The sequence below is a fragment of the Castanea sativa genome, chromosome 10 (assembly GCF_040712315.1).
Source record: "Castanea sativa cultivar Marrone di Chiusa Pesio chromosome 10, ASM4071231v1".
Taxonomy (NCBI): Eukaryota; Viridiplantae; Streptophyta; class Magnoliopsida; order Fagales; family Fagaceae; genus Castanea; species Castanea sativa.
In genome coordinates, this window is record NC_134022.1 from 39,372,401 (window position 1) to 39,397,332 (window position 24,932).

Here is a 24,932-nt window from a genome sequence, read left to right on the forward strand (position 1 = left end):
AAGGTAACGATCAATTTTTGGTGTAGGCAGATTTGATTGGTTGACATCTTTTTTTCTATTTATTATTATATATAAATGGAATATAATTTCACCTATAATATCTACTGCATAATAATTGTTCTTATCATTAGGCTAAAATACCAATCGATTTTTAGTACAAGTAGGGTTCAAATCCTAGATCTCTTATTTAACAACAAGAGACTTTACTAGTTAAGCTAACTAAAATATTTTGGTTGGAATTTCTTGGTATTTTCAACAAATTAAAAATATTCAGAGTTCAAACTTCTCTCCCTTGTTGTAACTATTGAAATTATCAATAACAAAAAATTAGTGAGATTCACTATTATATGAGAGGAATGAGTACCCATCATTAATTCACTATACCTTCAAAATATTGAATAATTGCTTAAGGGGAGAGAGAGAGAGAGAGAGAGAGAGAGAGAGAGAGAGAGAGAGAGATATTCAACATAAAATACTTGAACTATTCAATTAAAAATTTTTTTGAGGAACTAAAACTATTCAATTATTGAACTCATAAGTCATAACCCCAAGAACACAATGCATCCCAAATTATTTTAAAATAGCAAACAATGCATCCCATATTAATTTAAAATAGAAAACAACTTATTTCAATCCTAAAGTACAAATATTCAAAAATAAAAAGTTTCTGTATATAATATTGTAGAAGAAACCCCTAGAGAGAAATAGCCTTACAGCTTGATCGGGGGACCTTCTTGAAAATAGCCCAGACAATATCAACATAGAGCGGTAACTGTTGTATGGCAAAAAAGACTATTGGCAAGCATGTCGCTGCATATACTGGAAAAGCCTTATCTTTCAATTTATGCTTAAGCATAAAGTAATGTCCAGCACAAAAAGAAATCAACATTGATGTAATGGAAACGAGGAGAGAAGTTAAGCCAAGTAGAAGTTTCTTTGGCAAGTCTCTACGAAAATCTTTTTGTTCATATCGAGAAGTGAGGATGGCAAGAAACGAGAACAAAGCAGTGATGGAGAAGCAAAGAGCAATGAGTGATGAGATGGCAAAGATGGTGAGTGTTGATTGGCCTTCAAGATTTGCTGTCCCGTGTTTTATATCAATGTCACCAGGGATAGCGGTTGATGTGGCAAAGGCAACAGTTGCAATGAGTGCAGCCACAACTGAGCATGATTCAGCGGTTTTGTCAAGCCACTCACCTCCTTTTGTGACTAAGTCCTCGTGCGTTTCGTTGAAGATTTCTTTTGGGGTCTTGTTATCCTTATTGACTTGATAGCAGAAGTGTTGCGGCATGTTGTCTTTTACAAACTGCATGCATATTATATATAGTCACTAACTCATGAAATACACAAAAAGATTATTAAAATATTTTTTTCTTAATTTTATTTTTTCTTATATATACAATTTTATATTTATAGTAGTTCTTAATGACCATTAATTTTTTTTATACAAAATTGAAATTCTACTCTATCATAATCTAAGTATATATGTGTGTGAAAAACTTTCTTGGAGACTTGAACCCCAGATCTTGTCCTTCACACCCCACAAGCACTTATACTTGTAGAGTGACCACCGCACCAAGGGCGTGCGATGATATGACCATTAATTTGAATGTGCTTATATATTAAACTATCTATTTTATCATTTAAAGAAAAACATGCATAGCAAAATTCTAATAGAGGGAGTAAATATAAAAAATTTAACACAGAAACCTTATTAAATTTAAATTCAATTAAAATATACACATTAAAATAACTGGTATGGGAAAATGTGGGTTTTCAAAAGTTTATGTGGAAACATCAGAAAGAAATCAACAAACATAAAATGCTTTCGAAATTGAGAGAGAATTAATTGACTATACATTAAAAAATAAAATTTTTGATATATTTTTTCTTTAAAAAAAAAAAATTATGAGAGGAGGGAATTTTTAAAAGGCTTCCCTACCCCTCCTCTGCCACTGCTTTATAGGATGGTGGCATTTGCTACGATCTGCTATATTTATATTGTGTGATAAAAATCGAGGACAAAGCTGGTCTTGAGTTCATACCTCATACCACTTGATTTCCCACTGCATTTGCAATGCTGCACCAGGAATTAGCCAAGGCTTTTGCTTTCCTATTGCAGCTGCCAGATGCAATGCATTGTTTTCATTCATATCCACTTCATGAATTAGTTTACGTTTTACAAACCTTTGCTTGAGTAGTAGCTGTAATACATGTGTTTGCCTGTTCTTTGCGGCCAAAAGAACAATATTTTTACCTTCACTCTTGTCAGCAATGACTACTGGAAACTTTTTGAGTAAGTATTCAACCATTTCCGTGATACCATTTCTAGCTGCAAGCAATATGGGTGTCTCCATCTTTGTCATTTTAGGCATTTCTTTACTCTTGTCATTAATGGCCGTGGGAAACTTTTGAAGTATTTGCTCAACCATCTCTGTGATACCGTTTCTTGCCGCAACCAATATGGGCGTCTCTATCTCTGCCGTTTCAGGCGTTTCCTCTTTACCTGGCAATAAAATAAGTAAGGGCGTCTCTGTCTTTGTAGTTTTAGGCCTTTCCTCCTTTCCTGCTAATTACACAGGGTGCATCTTCAAATGTTAGCCATATATATATATATAACTGATAACAATTTAGTTCATGTGTTTGAATTCAATAAAGATATGGTGTAAAACCATATGTTATACAACCTCCAATAATATGCAGTTATTATATGCTGCTGATTTTCTAAGCTAAGCAATAGACACTTTCACACACAATCCTACTCTCAAAACCAATTTCTTTTTTTCATTTTAAATTTTACAACCCTCTCGATCTCGAATTGCCATGTCCTCTGAGGCTGTAACCACTGCCTACCAACTCCTCAAGTGAAACTGAGTGAAGAAGTCATAGAATAGTCTTAACAAAATTACAGATTTGAGAAATAGATCATTGCTATAAGATGGTCATCAAGACTACTATGAAATGTCATGATACGCATGAGGGCAAGTCTGATTTGTTGGTAGGACGGTAGGGGGAAAATCTTGAGTTCAAGAAGAGCCCAGAACAAATAAAAAGTTTTGAATTTTTTTTTAAATTAGTTTTTTTTTTCTTTATTTTCTTATGTAGTTTTATATATGCTCATAATAACGATGATGTATTTTCTTTTGTAGAATGGAGTCAATGGACCGGTAAAGAAATAGAGATTAGATACTTACCAAAAAAACAAAGCAAAAGTTTATTTATTCGTTTTGACTTTTTTTTTATGGAAATTATTTACTTATTTTTAATTTGGTTTGGAGAATAGGATTTGTGTGTGAGGGTGCCTATTGCTTAACTTAAAAAAATATGATGTGGTGTTTTCTTATCAAATTTGAACCCTTAGAATATACCTAATGTTTCTCTTGAAAAAAGAAAAAAAAAATACATACCTTATTTAACTTCACATTGTTCAAAATCTAAGAGCAATCACACTTAAAAGTCAGCAATGGGCCTAGCCAAGCTGGTCTGCCCTGTTTTTACTCAGCCCATGCCTAGTGGATTGGGCTGAAAGGGAAAATCTCCGCCTATGGGTAATGCCAATTTTTGTATTTAGGCCGAATTGTCTAACCATGAGTTATTTTTAGTAAAATTTCCTTCTTTAAAAAAAGAAAAGAAAAAAGAAAAGAGTCAATTTTTCCTAATAAAATTTTTTATTGAGGTTTTAAATAAATTTTTTTCTTTTTATAAATATCCTTTAATAAATAAAATTTCCAATGCTTATGTTTTTTGATTTTTTTTCTACATATCCTTTAATAAATAAAATTTCCAATGTTTATGTTTTTTGAAAAAAAAAAAAAAATCAAAGATACCAGTTTACTAGAAAATTTTATATTTAGTCAGCATAATTTAATATAATCATTTCAAGTATCCTAATGGTTAGGTGTGCTCTTAAATTATTACTCTTGTGTCTTTAAGTTCAACCCCCACCCCCCCTAAATTATTTTTGTTATATATTAAGGGTTAATGTATTGGGCTAATGAGTTAACCTAGCACATTACTGGGCCAACTTATGGGCCGTAATCTATTTGATGACCCTTATTCTCACGAGCTCATGTAAAATAGTATAAAACCCAAATTATAGCCAATGAAATCTAAAAATCATCCACATTAGATTCCAAACTAGTTATGCAAAACGGAATTTTGTTATAGTGCTTGTGCAAATATACAAGTCACTTTATTATAGCACAAAATCCAAATTATAGCCAATGAAAACCAAAAATCACCCACATCAAGTTATGAGCTAGTTATGCAAACTGAGTTTTTGTTACTAACCTTGTGCAAGTATACAAGTCATTGTCGTTTGTGAAAAATGATTTTTTATTATTTCTTTGAGTTTTCCAAGAATAAAGAAACAAACGATGATTATTATATGTGAAGAAAGAATAATAATTACAAAGATATAAAAAAATGATATTTTAATATGATATAAATATTTTTAAAAATGGTTAACTAAATTAATTTTAACTTTTACTCTAAACTAAATAGTAATATGTAAAATCCATAAAACTACAGTGTATAGAAGAATAGTAATCACCTTTTCCATTATTTTTCTCTGCTTTATCAGTTTCGTTTATCTTGTTTCCATCTTGTTGCTCAGGTTTGGAAGTGGTGGCACTGTCACCGTCTGTTAGTGATGGTTTTCCATCCAAAGTTCCATGCCGGTTGATTGTATGCCCAGGATCCGTCCCACTTGCGAAGTCGCGAGCATCTTTTGTAATTTCCTCAATAAGGATTTCCATGATTTTAGCAGAATGTACGTGCTTCCGTTTTATCTTCCTTATACCCTCTGATTATTTTTTAATAAGTATATATATATATATTACAAAAGGAAAATATATTAATCTTATATTATCAATTATATATAAAAAAAACTAACCAATTGACACGATAATTAATGTGATTGAAATTATATCAATAACATTTAATAAATGATTATGGCTTTTTATTTTTAATTTTAAAATATATATAATAAAAAAAATTTATTTTAAGGTAAAATACTATTTTAGTTTCTAAAGTTTACTAAAAGTTTGTTTCTATCTTTAAACTTTAAAAATAAAGTAGCATACCATATCCAAGGCCAAGAATAATCCGGATGAATATTGTGTATAAAAGATGGAAAAAGTTAAAACAGACTGCATAACGGCTCCGAAAAAAATGATGCTTCTGAACTTTACTCTGGGCTTGGTATCCTATAATAAACAAAATCAATTCATCATGTAATGTGCAAATTAATAACAATGTTTAATTAGTAGAAGTGAAGAACTACTTGATTATAATATATATAAGCAGTACTTTTCATATATTGGGCCTCAACAATAACAATAATAAGCAGTACTTTAAGGCCATTTAAGCACTCCACCCATATATTTTTTAAGAAGATTTCGAGCCAAACTAAGAAACTTTTTTGGATGATCAAATATCAATTGAAGTTTCTTGGCAACTCAAATGCATTTTTTTTTGGTTGATAATATGCATTTCTAACCTTTCTGTGATTGGCCAATAATATCACGTTCGCTGGCACTCTCTTCGTCTGCTTTTCGACCTTTGCAATTCATATATTTGCTTCCAAACGCTAGATAAAAGAAAAGCAACGCGGTTACAGAAATTAAAGGGAAGAAGTGAAATATATAAATAAATCAACACTGTTTTCCGTTGGTTTTAGGGTTGCTGTATATGTTTGAAGTTTTAATCGTTCTGTTTAATGCATTTTCGTTGTAAAGCTAGAAAATCGGAAGTACCCAATTGTCAAAATTAAAAAAAGTTAAAAAGAAAAAAAAATCACATGATTAATAAGACATGCAGTATTAATGAATGGAAAAGCAACTCCATGAATCTGATAAACCGAGAGTCCTAAATGATCCTAAAAAATTTATTCCCTGGAGTAGGTCTAAACATTCTTGAGTTGCCCTAATGGATGTTATGTTAATATGTACTGTCACCAGTTTTGTAATAACTTTAATGATCCATTTGGATTGAAGAGGAGGGAAAATGAGTAGAGGGAGTTAGTTGGAAATTAGCTTAATTTCCGGTTAACTCTAGTCTACTCCCTCTTGTTTCTTCTCTCTCTTCTCTCAATTCAAACCGTCCATAAAAAACGTTATTTTTAATTAAAGTAAAAAAAAAAAAATCTATTCCATACCCGATTGAGCCATATTCTGCAGCATTTGATAGAACTGGATGCATGTTTGGTAGTTCTTTGGGAATTTGTCAGTAATGTTGTCCTTATCGGAAGATTCATGCAATTCTTTAACGACAGAATCAATCAAATCTTTATGAGCAGTTTCGTGCTCCAGCTCTTCAACATGTATACCTTTCATAAACAATAAAAGATAACAAAGGAAAAGTAGGTGTAATATAGGTACAACTTCGATCTACAAAATTATAGTGATTTAGTGATTTGCGGCTAAGCAATTGAGTAATACTTACAATGATAAATGATGCTCTTCCACCATCCGAGGTGGGAACCACTTTTGAAGACCGAAGGCTTACTTGCTAGGAGATGCAAAGGGGTGATTCCTACCTCGTTTACAGAATAAGCAAGATTAGGTTCCTTTGCAAGTATCTCAAATGCCACATCTGCCAACCATAATAAAACTAATCAGTAATGCACAAGAACATTTAATATATATAACTGATTTTTTATTATTATTTTATTTGTATATAAAACTTTATATCTTAGCACTAACTTGTAATCTCATACATATAAATAAGTGCATTTTAAAAAAAGAAAATAAAATTATTGTAAAAAAAAAAAACCATAATTAGATGCATATTAAAATTGCTACCTAAATATTGAATACTATTAGCGGTCATTTTTATATTTTCGTCAACTCTTAAAAAAAATCCTTGTAAAGATAATGTAATAGAATATGTAAATTAATAATTCTTAGTTGACAAAAATACCAATTTTGGTCCTTAGGGTTATTGTCAATTCTGTCTTTACATTAAGTTGAACTCTAAAGTTTTTGATACTCAAATAGTTACAATTTGGATTAATTTTTTTTTTAATTTAATCATTTTATATGCTTAAAAAAAATAAAAAATATTTGTACTTCTCAAAAAAAAAAAAAAACATAAGTTTCACTTGAGGTTCATATAATTACTAAATATAATTGCATGAAAAATATCAAGTCAAATTTGGGATAACAGGGAAAAAAAAAAAATACAACATGACTCATTCATGTAGAAACTCTAACAAATAAATACAATATAATAGAAAAGTTTTTATGGGTTCTATAGCGATAAAATACCACTTTGTATTCACATTAGTGTCATTTTATTATTTAGATTCGTTTTGAGAATTACATTTAATGTGTGCGTTATGCACATGCATAATAATTGTGTATATATGTAGGATTCAGATCCTCTAGAGTTCCTAGGGTACTCTACCAAGTAGAGTTCATTAAATCCTAACCACTCTTTAATGATTTAATGGTCTAGATTTTGCCATGTCGGCATTTCATTAACAATCATCTTAATTGTTTTGTTTACAACATTATTTTATTATTTCAAGAATATTATTAATGAAATGCTGACATGGCAGAATCTAAACCATTTAATCATTAAAGTGGTTATTTAATGCACATCTTAATAGAGGATCTGAATGTATCTATGTATGTTATAACTATACAGAGACATGTACGCTAGTTATAGATTTTATATTTTCTAAAGTCAAATCTTGGTTTCGCTTTTGACCATAGTACTAGAGGGAGATTCTTGCTTTTCCTTGAAAAAGAGAGAAGATAATAATTTTGAACAACAAAGCGGAACTAAGATTTTACTTTAGAAAATATAAAATTTCGGTGTGAAAAAAAGTTAAAAAGCAAAAAATGCTCACCGAAATACTCCCACCTAATGGCACAGTGAAGGGCAGTCTCACCATCATTTCTTCTGTAGGCGGGATTGACTGAATTAAGGTCCTTGTCAGAGGCTTCCAAGAGTAGTGAATGCAGGTAAAGGAAGATCGGTTTGTAACCATGAAAGGCGGCTAAGAAGAGAGGAGTTTCACCGAGCTTGTTACGAAATGGATCTTGATGAACCTCCAAATTTGGAAGGTCCGAAAACACGTCAACTTTAGCAAGAAGGATGCAAATGTTCAATCTTCCAGCTGAGGCTGCCACATGCAGAGGGGTATTCCCTTCGTTGTTTGTTAACCGCAGAGAGGGCTCTGAATGGAGAGTAATTATACGTATGAGTTGTTGGACAATTTCTTCTGGCGCAATGGACACAGCTACATGCAATGCCGTATCACCTGAGGAGTTGATTCTCGCGTAAATGGCTGAGAATTTTTGTTCTTCATACATCTTAACAATATTCCCCCATTCACCTGTCATGGTATTCTTGTACAAATTGAAGGCCAGCACATCATCCTGGCTCATTCCCTCCCTATCTTCTTCCATTTTCTTTGTTTTTGCTATATCTTCCATTTTTTTTCCTTTCTTACAAGATACTAGGAACAATGACGAAAAATATTTATATTAGATATAAGGTTGCCTACATAGCAATACTGGAGATGTGTGTTAGTTTTTAAGCTATTTATATAAGAGGGGAGAGAGAGAGAGAGAGAGAGAGAGAGAGAGAGAGAGAGATTAATCCTAAGCCATGAAGGAGGAATAATTACTATTTATGCTGGGAACTACTTTAAATTTCCAAAGTAGGAGTAATTATTTCATGCGAATAACCAGCAGAAAAAAAAAGACCAATATTTATTGGTACAGAAATGTAATATGCACTACTATAATGTAATAATTATAAGAAATGTCAAGGTAAGACAAGATTTAAGCCTCTTATATTCTCTGTTTGACATTAAGCAGCACAATGAATCTTTGTCACTGCTCTTTCGCAATAGAATTTGACTTTTTTCTTTATCAAACAAGAAGAGTGGGCTGCGGGATTTCAGACGTTTTTGAGCAGGACCAATGAAAATGAAAAGAATATATAATATGCCTTGCCGACATAAGCAAAGTAGAAGTATCTTATCAAAAAAAAAAAATCTTACAGCAGTCTTTTCTTTTTGGTTTGTAATTCTTTTTTTCTCCCTTGTTCCGGAAACTTCACTGTTGTAGAAGTTAGTATTTAGAAAAATAAAAGGTCCAATATCCCAATATAGGATTCATGATTTGATAGAGAGAAAAAAATATAAAAAAGGAAAAGTGTTGTAAAATAAAGGAAGTAGCAGGAAAAGAACAAAAACAAAAAAAACAAAAAATTGAGAATAAATTTATAAATGAAATTCTTCTAGTGATCATCCACCACCACGTAAATAGGTGCACAGCAAGCACAAAACACCCAAAAAAACAATGCATCCCATATTAATTTAAAATAGCAAACTTACTTCAATCCTAAGGATACCATCAATCTTGATTGATAGAAAAAGTACAAACATTCAAAAATAAAAGGTTTAATAATGTAGAAGAAACCCTTAGAGGGAAATGGCCTTATAGCTCGATCGGGGCACATTCTTAAAATTAACCCATACAATATCAACATAGAGCGGCAATTGTTGTATGGCAAAAAAGACTTATGGCAAGCATGTTGCTGCATATACTGGAAAGACCTTGTCTTTCAGTTTATTTTTAAGCATAAAGCAGTGTCCAACACAAAAAAAGAAACCAACATTGATGTAATGGATACAAGGAGAGAATTTAAGCCAAGTTAAAGTTTCTTTGGCAAGTCTCTACGAAATATCGAGAAGTGAGGATGGCAAGAAACGAGAATAAGGTGGTGATGAGAATCACAAGGCAATGAGTGAGGATACAGAAAAGAAGGTGAGCATTGAGTAGCTTTCAAGGTTTGGTTTCCCGTTTTCTTCATTGATGTTGCCTAGAGTAGTGGTCGATGAGGCAAAGGCAACGGTGGCAATGAGTGCAGCCACAACTGAGTAGGATTCAGAGGTTTTGTTTAGCCACTCACCTCCCTATTTGACTAAGTCCTCGTGTGTGTCTCGCTAAAGATTTCTTCTGGGGTCTTGCCCTACTTGTTGACTTGATAGCAGAAGTGTTGCAACATGTTGTCTTTTACAAACTACATGTGTTAATAGTTTAATATATATGTTAACCAATGCAATGCACAAGAAAATTCTATAAAATATAATCTTTTCTGTTATTCAAGGCTTATTCCTACTTCTTCAAGTCAAAGTGGAGATTCTCCTTTGATTTAGTTTGAGATTAAGCCAACGGCCCTCGCATCAAATCAAGATCATTCAACTATTCATTCAACTTAGAGACATCAGAGCACAATTCAAGATCAAGCTTCATACCCCTTTGGATCGTAAAGTTTCTTAGAGATCGAATTAGAGGAGTTCACTATATTCTTTTATTATAAAGATTCATACAGAAGATTGTACTCACATATATACAAATCAATACAAATTGGTTATTTGTTACACTATTTTGTGACCGTGTGATTTATCTTTTACGAAATTGTGTGTACAATAGGGATTAAACCTTAGATTTTTTATTTAACTATCAAAGAGTTTACTAGTTGTGCTAACTGGAACCCACTTCAATGGAGACCTTTAGAGTTTAGGAGAGTAGCTATCATTTGATTGTTCCTCCAAAATATTAAATAATTACAAGAGGAGAACCAAACAATAGCTTTGTTTGGTTTGGCTAAAAATAAGCATGTAATTATAGAATTTGAGAGATTCATTTTTGAAAATTCACTTAGTGCATAAAACACTTGTGAATGTTTAGACTCCCAAATATAAATTTTTCAATACAAGCTTATATTCAAATAATATATGTGCAGAATATGAAATATAAGAAAAACCCAAATTAGCAAACTACACTAAGCTATTAATTAATCACAATCAGTAGAAATTAAAAGTTAAGAGTAAGGGAAGAGAGATGCAAACACAAGATAGTACCGACACATGCTATTAAAGAGAAAATCGAAGAACTCGGTGAAAAACCTCTTCGCCGCTCTCTAAGTGGTAAATGATCTACTAGAAAATCAGTTGAGATACATGAATAGTAGTAGACCCTCTAAGCCTAATCTACCCAATGCACCTAAGCTCTCCAAGCTTCTTGCTCTAACAAGATTACGCCGAACGGTGTCTTCTCTAGCTTTCCAAATCCTGCAAATGGCCCATTGCATCAACCAATATGAATTGGTTTTCCCTTGAACTGCTTCCCAAACTCCAAGAATCTTCTCACACTCTGAATTTGGTGAGGTAAGGATTTGGTTTATGATCCTCTCATGGGTATGACAATGGAGAGGGTGAGAGTAGAGGAATTTAGAGAATTAATTAAGTGTATAAGATTGTAGATGAATCAATCTTGTTTTTCTCTAGGATTTCTTTTTCAAAATTCTTTCTGGAAGCTCTTTACATTTCGTGGGTATAAGTGTATTTATAGTAGAGTATGAGATGGAATGTGAAAAGTCATTTTTCAGCAAAATAGGGTGCATTGACGAGTCACTCATGACTGGGATGAGTCCCAAGTTCCAGTCGCCAGTTGTCAGACTAGGTCAGACTGTATTTTTTGTCTTGTAGTGATTCAGCTGGTTTGACTCTTCATCTTCCTGTATACTTCACATGTGTGCTTCATTTTGGCGAGTCACCACTCGCGAGTCAGCCGCAAGTCTAGTGGCGAGTCACCTTTTTGTTGCACACTTTTGATCAAATCTTTACACTCTCTCATACATAACCCCTACATTATTACCATCTAAATACAAGGTTTTTTAATGTTGAATTACAAGCAAATTTGGCACGGAATAAAACCAACATATAGTTGAATAAATTCAACTTTACAATTTTGTACAAATCATGATTTATGACAATTGAAGGACTATTCCAACATCAATGGTGGATCCTGCCTTAAACTGTTAGGATTAGTGCCCTTAAATCCTATTGTATGATGCTATGTATGTTATTATGTATGACATAATGTATGACTTAATGTTGTGTTTAATAAAGTTGTTTTATTATTATCTAAAAATAATGGTAACATGAATATTGAGACATTATCATATAGTCCATGAGATGTATAGTATGCGATTTATGTGAAAAGTCATAGAAGATATAAATCACAAGTTCTATGTAAATTCATAATTTTAGTTCGTAGACGGTGATGAAATTGAGCATTTCATCTGCGAAGATTATAACATATCAACTAAGATGATTTGTCTTGATCATGGAAATGAAGATTTCTAGTTGGGATGTTGATATGTTTTAAGTATTAAGACATATTGAACTGGACCACAGTGAGATTTATTATTCTCCTAACGACTGTCAAATGAATAATAAACTCACGACTTATATTTGCATGAACTCTTAATCCTGAGAAAATAATGAACTTGATCATAAGATGTAGGTTGCTTTAATATATCACGAGTGAGATTTAAAGTAACGGTCAAAACCTCAGTATGTTGGGCAACCACATTTAGTGTTGATGGAAAATATATTCTCAAGATGGAATTCATAGTCTCTTAACAGAGATACAAAATATTCCATTGAGATAAGTTTAATGGGTTTTTATTCAGAGAGTTAGACCTAACCACTTTGGTAAGAAGTTACTAAAGTATATATTTATGAAATTGAATTTCATAAATATATGATGAATAACTTAAAGGATTAAACCAGGTACTCAATGATAAGATGTAGTAATTTACAAAGTGGCAGTCTACATTCATGACTTTGTGTTACCACGAATATTTTATAAAGGGGTTACATGTACAATAAAGTTTTGGGATATAATTTATGAACAAGGCCTAGAGTGCAACTATATTTATATAGTGGTATTAAATATAGTTAATGGTAACTTTGGATTTGTCAAGAGTTGATAGAAAAGCCTAAGACCCATTGGAGCTAGTGTCTTATTGGTCCCTTTTGGTCCTACTTCAAGCCACACACTTAAGCCCAATTGGAAATGCCTAAAAGGCCAGCCCAATTAGATAATCAGTTAAATACAAATGGAGAAACATACAGAATTTTTTGTAAGATGAATTGTAAGAACACTATTGTGAAGTGTGTGTGTATGTAAGTGTTAGACATTTTGATGTTCTCCATTGGTAAACTGATTAAGAGACCACACATCTTGGGCGTTAGTGGAATTGGAGTGAAGATTAAAAGTGTTCCCAAGTGCTTCTGATCTTCGGTTTTTGAAATTCACTGCTCCAAGGTACACTCTCTTGTTCTCAAATTTTAAAATTTATATAGTATATGTAAACTTTTATGAATGAAGTAAATCTGTTATTTTTCTGCTGCATACATGCATATTTCCATCATAAACTATATTCAATTATTGAACTCATAAGTTAAAAGCCCAATATTTTCAAAAGGTTAAAATCTCTAAGTACAATTGAAGCACAAATAGGCGCACAAAACACACAAAACACTCAAAAAAACAATACATCCCATATTAATTTAAATTAGCAAACAACTTACTTCAATCCTAAAGCATACCATCAATCTCAATTGATAGAAAAAGTACAAATATTCAAAAACAAAAGGTTTCTATAATCTAGAAGAAACCCCTAGAGGGAAACAGCCTTAAAGCTTGATCGGGGAACCTTCTTGTAAATAGCCCATACAATATCAATGTAGAGTGGTAATTGTTGTATGGCAAAGAAGACTATCGGTAGACATGTCGCTGCATATACTGGAAAAGCCTTGTCTTTCAGTTTATTCTTAAGCATAAAGTAATGCCCCGCACAAAAAGAAACCAACATTGATGTAATGGATATAAGGAGAGAAGTTAAGCCAAATAGAAGTTTCTTTGGCATGTCTCTACGAAAATCTTTTTGTTCATATCGAGAAGTGAGGATGGCAAGAAACGAGAATAGGGCAGTGATGGAGAAGCACAAGGCAATGAGTGAGGAGATGGCAAAGATGGTGAGCATTGAGTGGCTTTCAAGGTTTGGTTTCCCATTTTCTTCATTGAGATTACCTGGAATAGTTGTCGACGAGGCAAAGGCAACAGTGGCAATGAGTGCAGCCACAATTGAGAAAGATTCAGAGGTTTTGTTTAGCCACTCGCCTCCTTGTTTAACTAAGTCCTTGTGTGTCTCGGTAAAGATTTCTTCTGGGGTCTTGCCCTCCTTGTTGACTTGATAGCAGAAGTGTTGTGGCATGTTGTCTTTTACAAACTGCATTATTAATAGTTTATATATATATATATATATATATATATATATATATATATATATTAACAAATGCAATGCATAAGAAAATTTTATAAAATATATTTTTTTCTCTTAATTTTAATTTTTTTTATTATAAATATGAAATTTAACAATTATGGTAATTCTTAATAACCATTATTATAAATGTGTTTATATATTAAACTATCAATTCTATCATTTAAATAAAATAAAATATAGCAAGAATCTAATAGAGTTAGAGTGTAAATTAATATAGAAAGTTTAATAAGAAATCCTCATTAAATTAAAATTCAATTAAAAAATATACATATTAGAATAATGGTATTGAAAAATGTGAGCTTTCAAAAGTTTATGTGACAATGTAAAAATAAATTAAAAAATCGAAAGCTCTAGAGAGGGAGAGAGAATTTGTCGATTAACATTAAACGGTGAAAAATAAAATTTAATATACATACTTTCAAAAAAAAAAAAAAAAAAAAATATATATATATTTATATATATATATAATTATATTTATATATATATTTTTATATATATATATATATATATATATATATATATATATATATATATAAAAGATGAGGGAATATTTAAAAGCTGCCCCGTCCCTCCCTCCGCTCTATAATTACATTGTGTGATAAAAATTAAAAAAAAAAAAATCAAGAACAAAGCTGGTTTTGAGTTCATACCTCGTACCACTTGATTTCCCACTGCATTTGCAATGCTGCACCAGGAATTAGCCAAGGCCTTTGCTTTCCTATCTGGGCTGCCAGATGCAATGCATTATTTTCATCCGAATCCACTTCATGAATTAGCTTACGTTTCACAAACTCTTGCTCAAGCAATAGTTGCAATACATGTGTTTGCCTGTTCTTCGCGGCCAAAAGCACAATATTTTTACCTTCACTCTTGTCATCAATGGCCAATGGAAACTTGTTGAGTATGTACTCAACAATTTCTGTGATACCATTTCTTGCTGCAAGCAATATGGTAGTCTCTGTCTTTTCTTTGCTCTTGTCATTAATGGCCATTGGAAGCTTTTGAAGTATTTGCTCGACCATGTTCGTGATACCATTTCTTGTGGCAACCAATATGGGCGCCTCTGTTTTTTTCATTTCAGTCGTTTCCCCTTTTCCTGCTAATAATACAGAGTACATCTTCAAATGTTAATTTGCCATATATATAGTTGATGTACCTTCACAATTCGAGTCCACACACACACACACACACACATATATAAATATATAAATCCATTAAAACTACAATATGGGAGAATAGCTAATCACCTGTTCCATCCTTTTTCTCTTCTAAAGCAGTTCCTTTTTTGATAATCACTTCTAAAGTAAAAGCAGTTTCGTTTATCTTGTTTACATGTTCAGTTGTGTTGTCCAGAAATGGTGGTGGTGGTGGTCCCCAGTCTTGCTGGTTGATTGTTTGGTGAGGGTTCGTCCCACTTGTGAAGTCGGACTTAGCTTCTTTGCTTGTACTTTCCATCAGAATTTTCATGATTTGAACAGAATATACATGCTTCTGTTTTCTGCTCCTTATAGCCTCTTAATGTTATAATAATTATTAAATATAATATACATTACGAAAGGGAAAATATATTAGTAATTAATGTACGTATATAATTACTTAAATAGCTAACAAATTGGCATTATGATAAATGCGAGAAATATATATATATATATATATATATATATATAGTGGCATACCATAGCCAAGGCCCAGAATAACTCGGATGAATATTGTGTACAAAAGATGGAAAATGGTAAAACAGCCCTCGTAATGTCTTCGAAGAAATTGATGAAGTGATTCTGTAGAATCTGTACCAAAACAAAAATACTTGGTTCATTATAATGTACAAATAAGAAGGTTTAATTTTAAAGATTTCATGAATATCATGAGACCTTAGAAACCATTAAATCAACTCCTTGAAATTGTGATAGAAGCAATTGAACTAAAGGCTAGTAAATTTAATAGATGAGCCGGATTAACTACCCATATTGAATCCAAAACCTAATTGATGTGGGATTTTTTTTTTAACAATCTTAACTCAAATGCACTTTTAATATTATGCATTTCTCGCCTTTTTGTACTGATTGGTCAGTAACATTCGATACGTTGGGCTTGGGACTCTCTACATCTGCAGTCTGGACTTTGCATCTTTCTTTTTTTTGAGAAGAAACTTTGCATCTTTCAATCACTAGAAAAGGAAAGCAATTCGGTTAATTAAAATAACAAACCTTAAGGGAAGAAAAGAGGAAAAAAAAAATAAGATTGTTTTCGTGGATTTGTGGATTTTGCTGTATATACTGAAGTGTAAATCATTCTGTTTAATGCATTTTTGAAGTAAAGCCAGAAAATTAAAAGTGTAAATAATTGTTAATTTTTTTTAAATCACATGATTAATCAGATACATCAATATTTGTTGTGATATTCATAGGTATCGTAGGAGATGGTTTGAGGGCAAATGTTCATTAGTGGGTCCCACCAAGTAAAACTAAAAAGACTCCTAAGGTTTTACTAGCAGTGAGTCAAGGTGATTGTGTAATGGTGACTTATGTAGTTGTGTAAAAAAGACTCTCATGTCTGCCCTAAGCATACTTGAGTAAATGACACACTTTAATGCCAGTGATGCATAACAATTAAATTGTCAAGAAAAACACTTTTGTTCAAGAGGAGACTAACCAAAGTGTCACAAGTGATTTGGTAAAAGGCTCGCATGTGAAGAAAGAGATTTGTTGTGATATTTACGTGTAGTTTGGTTGGTTAATTAAGTAGTAATATCTCACATTAGATATTAATGAAAAGAATGAATGGTTATTATAACATAATTATGTTTATGCCAATTTAGCTTAATTAGTCTCTCATAGGTTTTGCAATGATATATAACTTTATGTAACGTTACTTTTAGATGAAGAGTTTGTTTGAAAATAATTTATTTAGTTGAAACTGAATACTTTTTGTTGAAAATACTGGAAATAAAGTTAAAAAGTAGTTGAAATAGTACAGTGAGACTTATGAATAGTATCAAAAAGTACAATGAGACCCATGAATAATAATCAAAATAAGCTAAATAGTAAAAAAGAACTGACTTTTTAAGCCAATGCCAAACGCAACCGAAAGTAAAGAAAAAATATCTATTTCCATACCAGAATGAGCTATACTCCACAGCACTTGATAGAAGTGGATGCATGTTTGGTAGTTCTTTGGGAAATTGTTGTCTGCAGTTTCGGAAGATTTATCTATTTCTTTATTAATGACAGAATCAATCAATTCTTGACGAGTAGTTTCGGGCATCAGGTCTTCAACATATATACCTTTCACATAATAACAAAGGATATAACAAGAGGTGATGTTGGACAATGGACATCAACAAAGGAAAAGTAAAACGTGTAATGTAGGTACAACTCCGATCTCCAATATTAAAGAGAGTGTGATTTGCAGCTAAAAAATTGAGTAATACTTACAGTGATAAATGATGCTCTTCCACCATCCAAGGTGGGAACCACTTTTGAAGACCGAAGGCTTACTTGCTAGGAGATGCAAAGGGGTGATCCCTACCTCGTTCACAGCATATGCAAGACTTGGTTCCTTCAGAAGCATCTCATATGCCACGTCTGCCAACCATAATTATCAAACTGCTAGTTAGTAATACATGGGAAAGTTTGATATAATTGATTTTTTTCTCTTTCATTATTATTATTTTTTGGCTTATATGTGAAACTTGATAATTATGGTAATTATTATTAAGTATTTATTATGATTATGTTTATATATGAAACTATCTAGAGTGTGTTTAACTTTTGCTTATTATTTATAGTAATTTATTTATATAGTATATATCACAAGATATGGTTTTTTGATCATTTTTATATTAAATGTGTTACAAAAAGCTAAAAGCTTGTTTCTCTCATTTTTGTGTGTGTGTCTATTTCTAAAAAAAAAAAAAAAAGTAAAACTAGTTTTTTTTAACTAAAATTTAGATTATTTACAAAAAAAAAAAACAAGACAAAAAAAATTATTATAAGAAAATCCCAAACTCACTCTTAGTATATATTCCCACACTAGTCTGTATCCCATAAATAAACATGAATATATTTAAAAATTAAAAAAAAAATTAGATGCATATTAAAATTGATATCTAAAGTTGAATATTATTGATAATCATTTTTATATTTGTCTCAACTTTTAAAAAATGTCTCCTAAGAATATTATTTGATAGAGATATATGCAAATTGTTCATTCTGATTGTTTTATTTTAGAAAAATATTTTTTTACTTTTAAACTTATTTTTTATTATTATTGTGATGCAATAAATTTATTTCACATTTACATTTGTCAAATAAGATATAAGCAACCAATTTTTTTGAAACAGTCTAAATTTTGTCCCCCCCAACCCCTCCCAAAAATGCCTCCCCCTGCCTATTATTTATTTTTTTCTTCTCTTTTTCATTTTTGATGTTTTCTTTAAAAAAAAAATTATATCAAACTTAATTGAAAAAGATGGGAAATTTTTTTTCCTATTTTATTGGTGTTTTTTAATGTAAAAGATTTACCTAAAAAATATATAAGAAATGTTATGTCCACAACATTTTTATTACAAATTTTAAGTAATAGGTTATTAATTATTAGCCGTTATTGATAGGCAAGAAAATAATTTTAGTGGTGAATTCAAATTAGAACCAGTAAAAATTTAGTACATATGATTTATTGTGATAGTATTGTGAAAATATTAAAAATAAAAAAAGCAATTGCTTTTAATTAAAAAAAAAAAAAACCACAACAACAAACCAAGATCAATTCATCCTGGACAATTGACACACAAGGCTCAAATCAATTCCCAAATCAACACACCAAGATTTAATTCAGCATTTTCACCCAAAGGTGAGTTTAGTTATATTTGATGTAAAAATTTGGTTTCTCAAGTCTGATGCTAGTACTTTACAAGGTTTAGGACCGTAAATTCTTTACATGACAATTTATTATCTTTCATAAAAATGAAAGAATAAGTAATAAAATTCAAACATAACTATATAATAAATTTCATAATCTCTAAAGTTTTAGATGCACAAATGGTTATGATATGACTTAAAATTGTTATAATTTAATCATTTTATATGATTAACAACAATCAACATTAGTTTTACTTCTTTCAAATAAAGAAATAAATAAAAAACATTAGTTGTATATGGAGTATATAAAATAAAAAAAATATTACAGTGAAATTCGATAATGGAAAGAAATTATAACACGACTTATTCATATATAAAAAACTAAAAAAAAAAAAAAAACAATATAATTGATAAGTAATAGCTAGGTGAAGTGAAAAAAATGCTCACCGAAATACTCCCATCTAATTGCACAGTGAAGGGCAGTCTCACCATCATTCCTTCTGTAGGCAGGATCAATTGATTTGATGTCGGTGTCGGAGGCTTTCAAGAGCAGCAAATGCAGGTAAAGGAAGATTGGTTTGTAACCATGAAAAGCGGCTAAGAACAGAGGGCTCTCACCGACATTGTTACGAAATAAATCTTTAATCACCAAATATTCAATATCCGAATCTTGAGGTGCTTTAGCAAGAAGGATGCAGATGTTCAATCTCCCCGTTGAAGCTGCCACATGCAAAGGGGTATTCCCTTTATTGTTTTTTGTCCATAAACCCAACTCCGAAACACCGGTAATTACACGTACAAGTTGTTGAACCTTTTCTTCTGGGGCAATGGAGACAGCTACGTGAAATGCCGTGTCCCCTGACTTGTTGATCCTGGCGTCAATGGCTGATAATTTGTGTTGCTCGTACGTCTCAACAACCTTCTTCCATTCACCAGTCATCGTATTCTTGTACAAATTGAGAGCAAGCTCATCATATTGTATCGGCCAATTTTTTTCTCCCATTTTCTTTCTTACTATACTAGGAACAAAACAACGACCAAAAATATATACTCTTAGGTCTTAAGAATGGGGTTGTGTGCCTCGCAATTGTGTATCAGTTTTTAAGCTATATATAACGAGAGGAGAGAGAGAGAGAGAGAGAGAGACTTAATCCATATAGGAAAATGAAACACTGCCCGTGTTGCACTTTGAACTTTTCTTTATCTAAAACTTGGGGAGAAGGGAAGTTTCTTTAGGGGGAAAAAAAAACGAAATTAATGTGCTATATATACCAACATGAGCAAAGTAAAAGTGTGTTTCCCTTTATCCTAAACTCACAGCAATCATTTATTTTTGGTTATAAGTACTTATCTTTTCCCCTTGTTCCCAAAACTTCACTTTTGTAGGAGTTAGTTCTTAGAAAAATAAAATTCCTATATTCCAATTTCAGATTCGTAATCTGACAGAGAAAAAAAAATGAAAAAGGAAAAATATTGTAAAATAAAGGAAATAGCAGGAATGACAAAAAAGAAAAGAAAAGAGAGAGAGAGAGAGTGAACAATATTATATATGAGCTTCTTCTTGAAGTGATTATCCACCACCAAATAAAAAACAAATTATTATTTTTCATGAAGAGAATTAGACATATGGACACTATATATATATTTTTTTCATTTTAGGAGAAAAAATAGTTGCAAATTTTGTCAAGAGTGTTAGAGATCTTAAGTGTAAAACATTTTTAAGGAGTTTGGTATAATAACATGTAAAATTTTTCAAGCACAATCTATCAAAACCGGTGGCCCATCCACTGGTGACACCAAACTGCCTACACCGACTACTAGACTAGCAGCCCAACCACCAAATTGGGTGGGGGGGGGGGGAGCCACTATATACTTTTGTAAAAAGTTTTACCAAATCTTTAAATGCAAAACGTTTTACAACATTTTTACAAAGAATTTAACAGTCAACAAAAAACATTTTCTAGTTTAACCAAATTACAATAAAACAAGCACGATAAAATGCTATAAATATTTTTAATAAAACATTTAACAATGAAACAAACTAGTTATTGAACTAAACCAACCTAAATGGATTGCGTTGGATAAATTTTATTGTGCCAATGATAGAAGAAAAGGAAGTTAATAAGGTTAATTGAAAGGTTTGGGTATAAAAAATGAAATGGGCTGTGGGGGAGAAGATGGAAATGAGATGTAGATTATGTTTGTTCTTAATTTTTACAAAACCCTAACTTTTAGATAAGTTATTTTATTTTATTTTATTATTATTATTTTTTAAGAGAGACATAAAAAGAGAGCAATAATACATATTAATTTACTCATATTTTTAACTGAGGTTGTTTACGAAGTTCCTAATAGAGGTAATCTTGTAAGTAAAGTGTTAAGTTTTAAATTACATGCAAACAAGGTGAAAATGAGCCCAACCATGGATTGATTTACGGTAATTACTCTATTAAAATTTCTTTGAGAGTTTTTCTACTTTTTGGTTGATTGTATCATCCTCCTTTATAGATTTAAAGATTGAGTCTAGTCATGACGGAATTAATTTAACATTTTCACAATTTTCATTCTACAACTATGGACACTAAAGCTTGTTAATTAGTTACTGATACATTTTGTAGTAGATAACTGGGTATGTAAGTGTGCTTAATTTTCATGTTATCGTTATGTATGATAATACATTTTGATCAAGGCTCCGCACTATACAATGTGAAATTACATGCATCCCATATTACATATGAATTATCCTAGCTAGCAAAATGAAAGATCTTACCCTACCCGGAACGTAATCACAATATAATAGTTATTTTCTTTGGTTAGTGATTTTTTTTTTTTGGTACAATATGGTATAATAACTTCACTTTTATAAATTATGATAACTTAGCATCTGTTTTAGCTCTTTATTCTTTCTACTCTTCAAGTTCAAGTAAAGCACCTCAAAGGAAGTAATTAATTAGGACTGTCATGAATCATCTTGTTAGAATGAAATATAATATTGTCCGCCAAGATTGTGCTCATAAGACTTGAATCTTAACTTGCTGCGTGTTCCACGTTATGTTTCGAAATTCTCATAAAGGTCTCGTCTCAAATTCTTGCAAAAAACAACTAGATATTATTACATGCAATCCATATTATATTATACGAAGATAATGAATCCTTGTCCAATGTATTAAACCTTTCTTTTGACGAACTCAAGGTGAGGTAGAAGTTCTTAGGAAAAAGAAAGTCGGTTATACCCACGTGAACAAAGTGAAAGATCTTATTCTCCCCTTAATCTATAAACTCAAAGAAATTATTTTCTTTGGGTCAGTTTTGTATTTTTTATTCCTAAAAATTCACTTCATATGGAGTAAGCGGCTAACTTAGCATATATATGTTTTACCTCTTTATTCTTCTTGCTCTTCTGGTAAAGAATATCAAAGGAAACAATTCGAATGTCATGAACCTCCTGATGTCTGACTTATAGGACTTGAATTTTAAGTTACTGATGTGTGTTCCATACTTTCGTTTCAAAATTCTCATCAAGGTTTTACACCATAAAGCTTTAGATTTCATGCATAATGTATGGTAAGCAAACCTTGCAACCATGATGGACTTATTAGGAAACAGTACTTGACACTCCATCATTAAAACAATTCAAAAATTGGAGTCTTAGGGTCAATTATTTAGGAAAAAAGAAGAATAATAATGGGATCTCGAGTTTTCCATGAAATAATTTATTCTTCTTCATATATGATATAAATTGGCTTACAACTGCTAATGTGACAAGTTGTTATTTATAATTTAAAAAGCGATATCAATAGTTGGCCAAGATGATAATTAGTAATAAGTTGTCAACTCAACTGTTGTAAAATTTATTGTGTCTGCTGCATTATTTATCAAGATTACAAACTCAAATACTATGTTAAATTACCAATGGTTCCAAAAATTTAAGATGATAAAATATAATATATATAATCACTTAACCGTCACTTCAATAATTTTCAATATTTCTAAACACACCTCTATGTGGTATTTAATTGTTTTAATCAACTACTTTCATTAAACAATTAAAAATTATAATTTTCTTATATAAATAATGTTTCTTAAAATTCAAGATCTAACTATATCCACAATAAACATAATCTATTTCTTGTAGCTTCAATTAACTCTCAAAAAGTCTTTAGGCATTGAAAATTCTGAGCAAGCAACCAAAATTGGCCTAAAAGGAAACAAAATGGAAGTACTTAGTGGTGTTTGCTGCAATTTATGCTAAATACAATGGTATTAATGCAATTAACAACAAAAAATCCAGAGAGAAGCCAGGAAAAGGGATGTGAATATCAAGGGCATAAATAGTGCAATCCTCAATTGGGACTTTCGGCAACCTTGAAGTATCGCCAATTGGCAAGGATTGGTGGTTGTGGTAGTGGTTATGGTGGTGGTGGTGGAAGCGTAATTCGAGAGCTTCTAGTAGGGGCATTTTGGGGATTGAAAGATAGTGGGAGCACCGCCTTCTTTGTAGACCGTCACGAACGTCAATGACTCTCCATTAGAATGAGTTGGCAAAAGAATCGCCAATAGGAGGAGGAGGATGTGAAATTTGAATGATTCATTCATTTGCTATCATTTGGGAAAATGAAAATTCGCCATTAGGTACTGGTATTTATATGAGAAAATTGAATTTTTTTTGAGTAAATAGGTCGGTGGTGAGCTACAATGGAAACTATTATTACTATTTTCTTCTAAAATCTTGTTAGTTTAGTTCGTTCATTAGTTAATTGACTTTTTTTTCCTGTTTTTGTTTACAAAGTAGATTTGGGAAGTACTTATAAGCCAACTTATTATTATTATTTTTTTACTATTCATGAATATCACTTTGGTCATTTACTCATAAAAGCTTATATGGGGGCCTAAAAGGACATGATTTAAGTGGAGAAAAAATCTCTCTCATAATAAATAAATATACAAATTAATCGTTCTTATAGAAATTAAAAAACATTAAATACTTTATAGATCTAATAAATAAATATTGTTAAAAAATCACAAAGGTGAAATATACTCTCTTCATTTTAGGTGACTTGAAATGATGAGGAACCTATTTCAGTATTTCTATTGTTGATTACTATGAGGTTTCTTTTTAATAGGTTCTTTTTAAGATAAAAATAAAACTATATTGTCAAAATAGTAAGTGATTTTTTAGTTGTTAAGATAATTTTTTTAAGTACAATTCAGTTATATAATTTTTAAGACATTTAAATGGGTTTTGATGATTAAAAGATTAAGTCAAACCCATTGTCTTCAAATGACAAGGCTCTATAGCTCAATTGATTGACATCTTTTTTTTTTTTTTTCATATAAATAGAATAGAATTCACCAATCACTACAACAAAATGTACTTTCAGTGACGAAAAAATTCATCACTAAAAGTCCAGTTTTCGGTCACTAAGGACCTTTAGTGAAAAAATCGGACTTTTAGCGATGAAACTCATTTCGTCGTTGAAACCCCGTCACTAAAAGTCCTAGCGACGAAAAATTTCATCACTAAAAGTCCGATTTGTTTTAAAAAGAAAAAACTTTTAGCGATGAAAATGTTTCGTCACTAAATGTTTTCCTCGCTAAAACACTATTCAGTGACGAAAATATTTCATCACTAAAAACACTTTAGTTTATTAAATCATATTTAGTGATGAATAATTTCGTCACTAAAACTATTTTCGGGTACATATAATGACGAAAAAGTTCATCCCTAAAACTATTTTTAAGAAAATCTAGGCACATATAGCGATGCAAATTTTCGTCACTAAAACCATTTCTTACAAAATTGTGCTACATTTAGTGACGAAATATTTCATCACTAAAACAATTTTTTGTTGCTATATTTGTGACGAAAAAATTCATCGCTAAAACTTATTTCTGTTTTTTATTTTTTTCATG

At 31.2% G+C, this 24,932-nt stretch overlaps 2 protein-coding genes across 4 annotated transcripts; both read right to left on the reverse strand.

Annotated features, from left to right (window-relative positions):
* Nucleotides 1-643: 643 nt before the first annotated feature.
* On the reverse strand, nucleotides 644-8,483 carry LOC142614177 (uncharacterized). Of its 2 annotated transcripts, none has more exons than XM_075786724.1 (8): nucleotides 7,856-8,483; nucleotides 6,445-6,594; nucleotides 6,158-6,328; nucleotides 5,501-5,590; nucleotides 5,085-5,207; nucleotides 4,553-4,804; nucleotides 2,046-2,566; nucleotides 644-1,306 (listed from the first exon to the last, which is right to left on the reverse strand). In XM_075786724.1, exons 1-8 carry the CDS (start codon nucleotides 8,442-8,444, stop codon nucleotides 695-697), a joined length of 2,508 nt encoding a protein of 835 aa, XP_075642839.1. In that variant the 5' UTR covers nucleotides 8,445-8,483; the 3' UTR covers nucleotides 644-694. The 2 variants fall into 2 exon arrangements, with proteins under 2 accessions (XP_075642839.1, XP_075642838.1); XM_075786723.1 differs by having other exon boundaries at nucleotides 2,046-2,569.
* A 4,804-nt stretch (nucleotides 8,484-13,287) lies between these two features.
* LOC142614067 (uncharacterized) lies at nucleotides 13,288-20,212 on the reverse strand. 2 transcript variants are annotated; one of them, XM_075786608.1, is made up of 8 exons: nucleotides 19,467-20,212; nucleotides 17,595-17,744; nucleotides 17,277-17,444; nucleotides 16,211-16,327; nucleotides 15,837-15,947; nucleotides 15,408-15,674; nucleotides 14,811-15,256; nucleotides 13,288-14,106 (listed from the first exon to the last, which is right to left on the reverse strand). In XM_075786608.1, the coding sequence occupies exons 1-8, from the start codon at nucleotides 20,020-20,022 to the stop codon at nucleotides 13,495-13,497; spliced, it is 2,427 nt and encodes an 808-aa protein (XP_075642723.1). In that variant the 5' UTR covers nucleotides 20,023-20,212; the 3' UTR covers nucleotides 13,288-13,494. The 2 variants fall into 2 exon arrangements, with proteins under 2 accessions (XP_075642723.1, XP_075642722.1); XM_075786607.1 differs by having other exon boundaries at nucleotides 14,811-15,259.
* Between the last annotated feature and the right edge of the window lie 4,720 nt (nucleotides 20,213-24,932).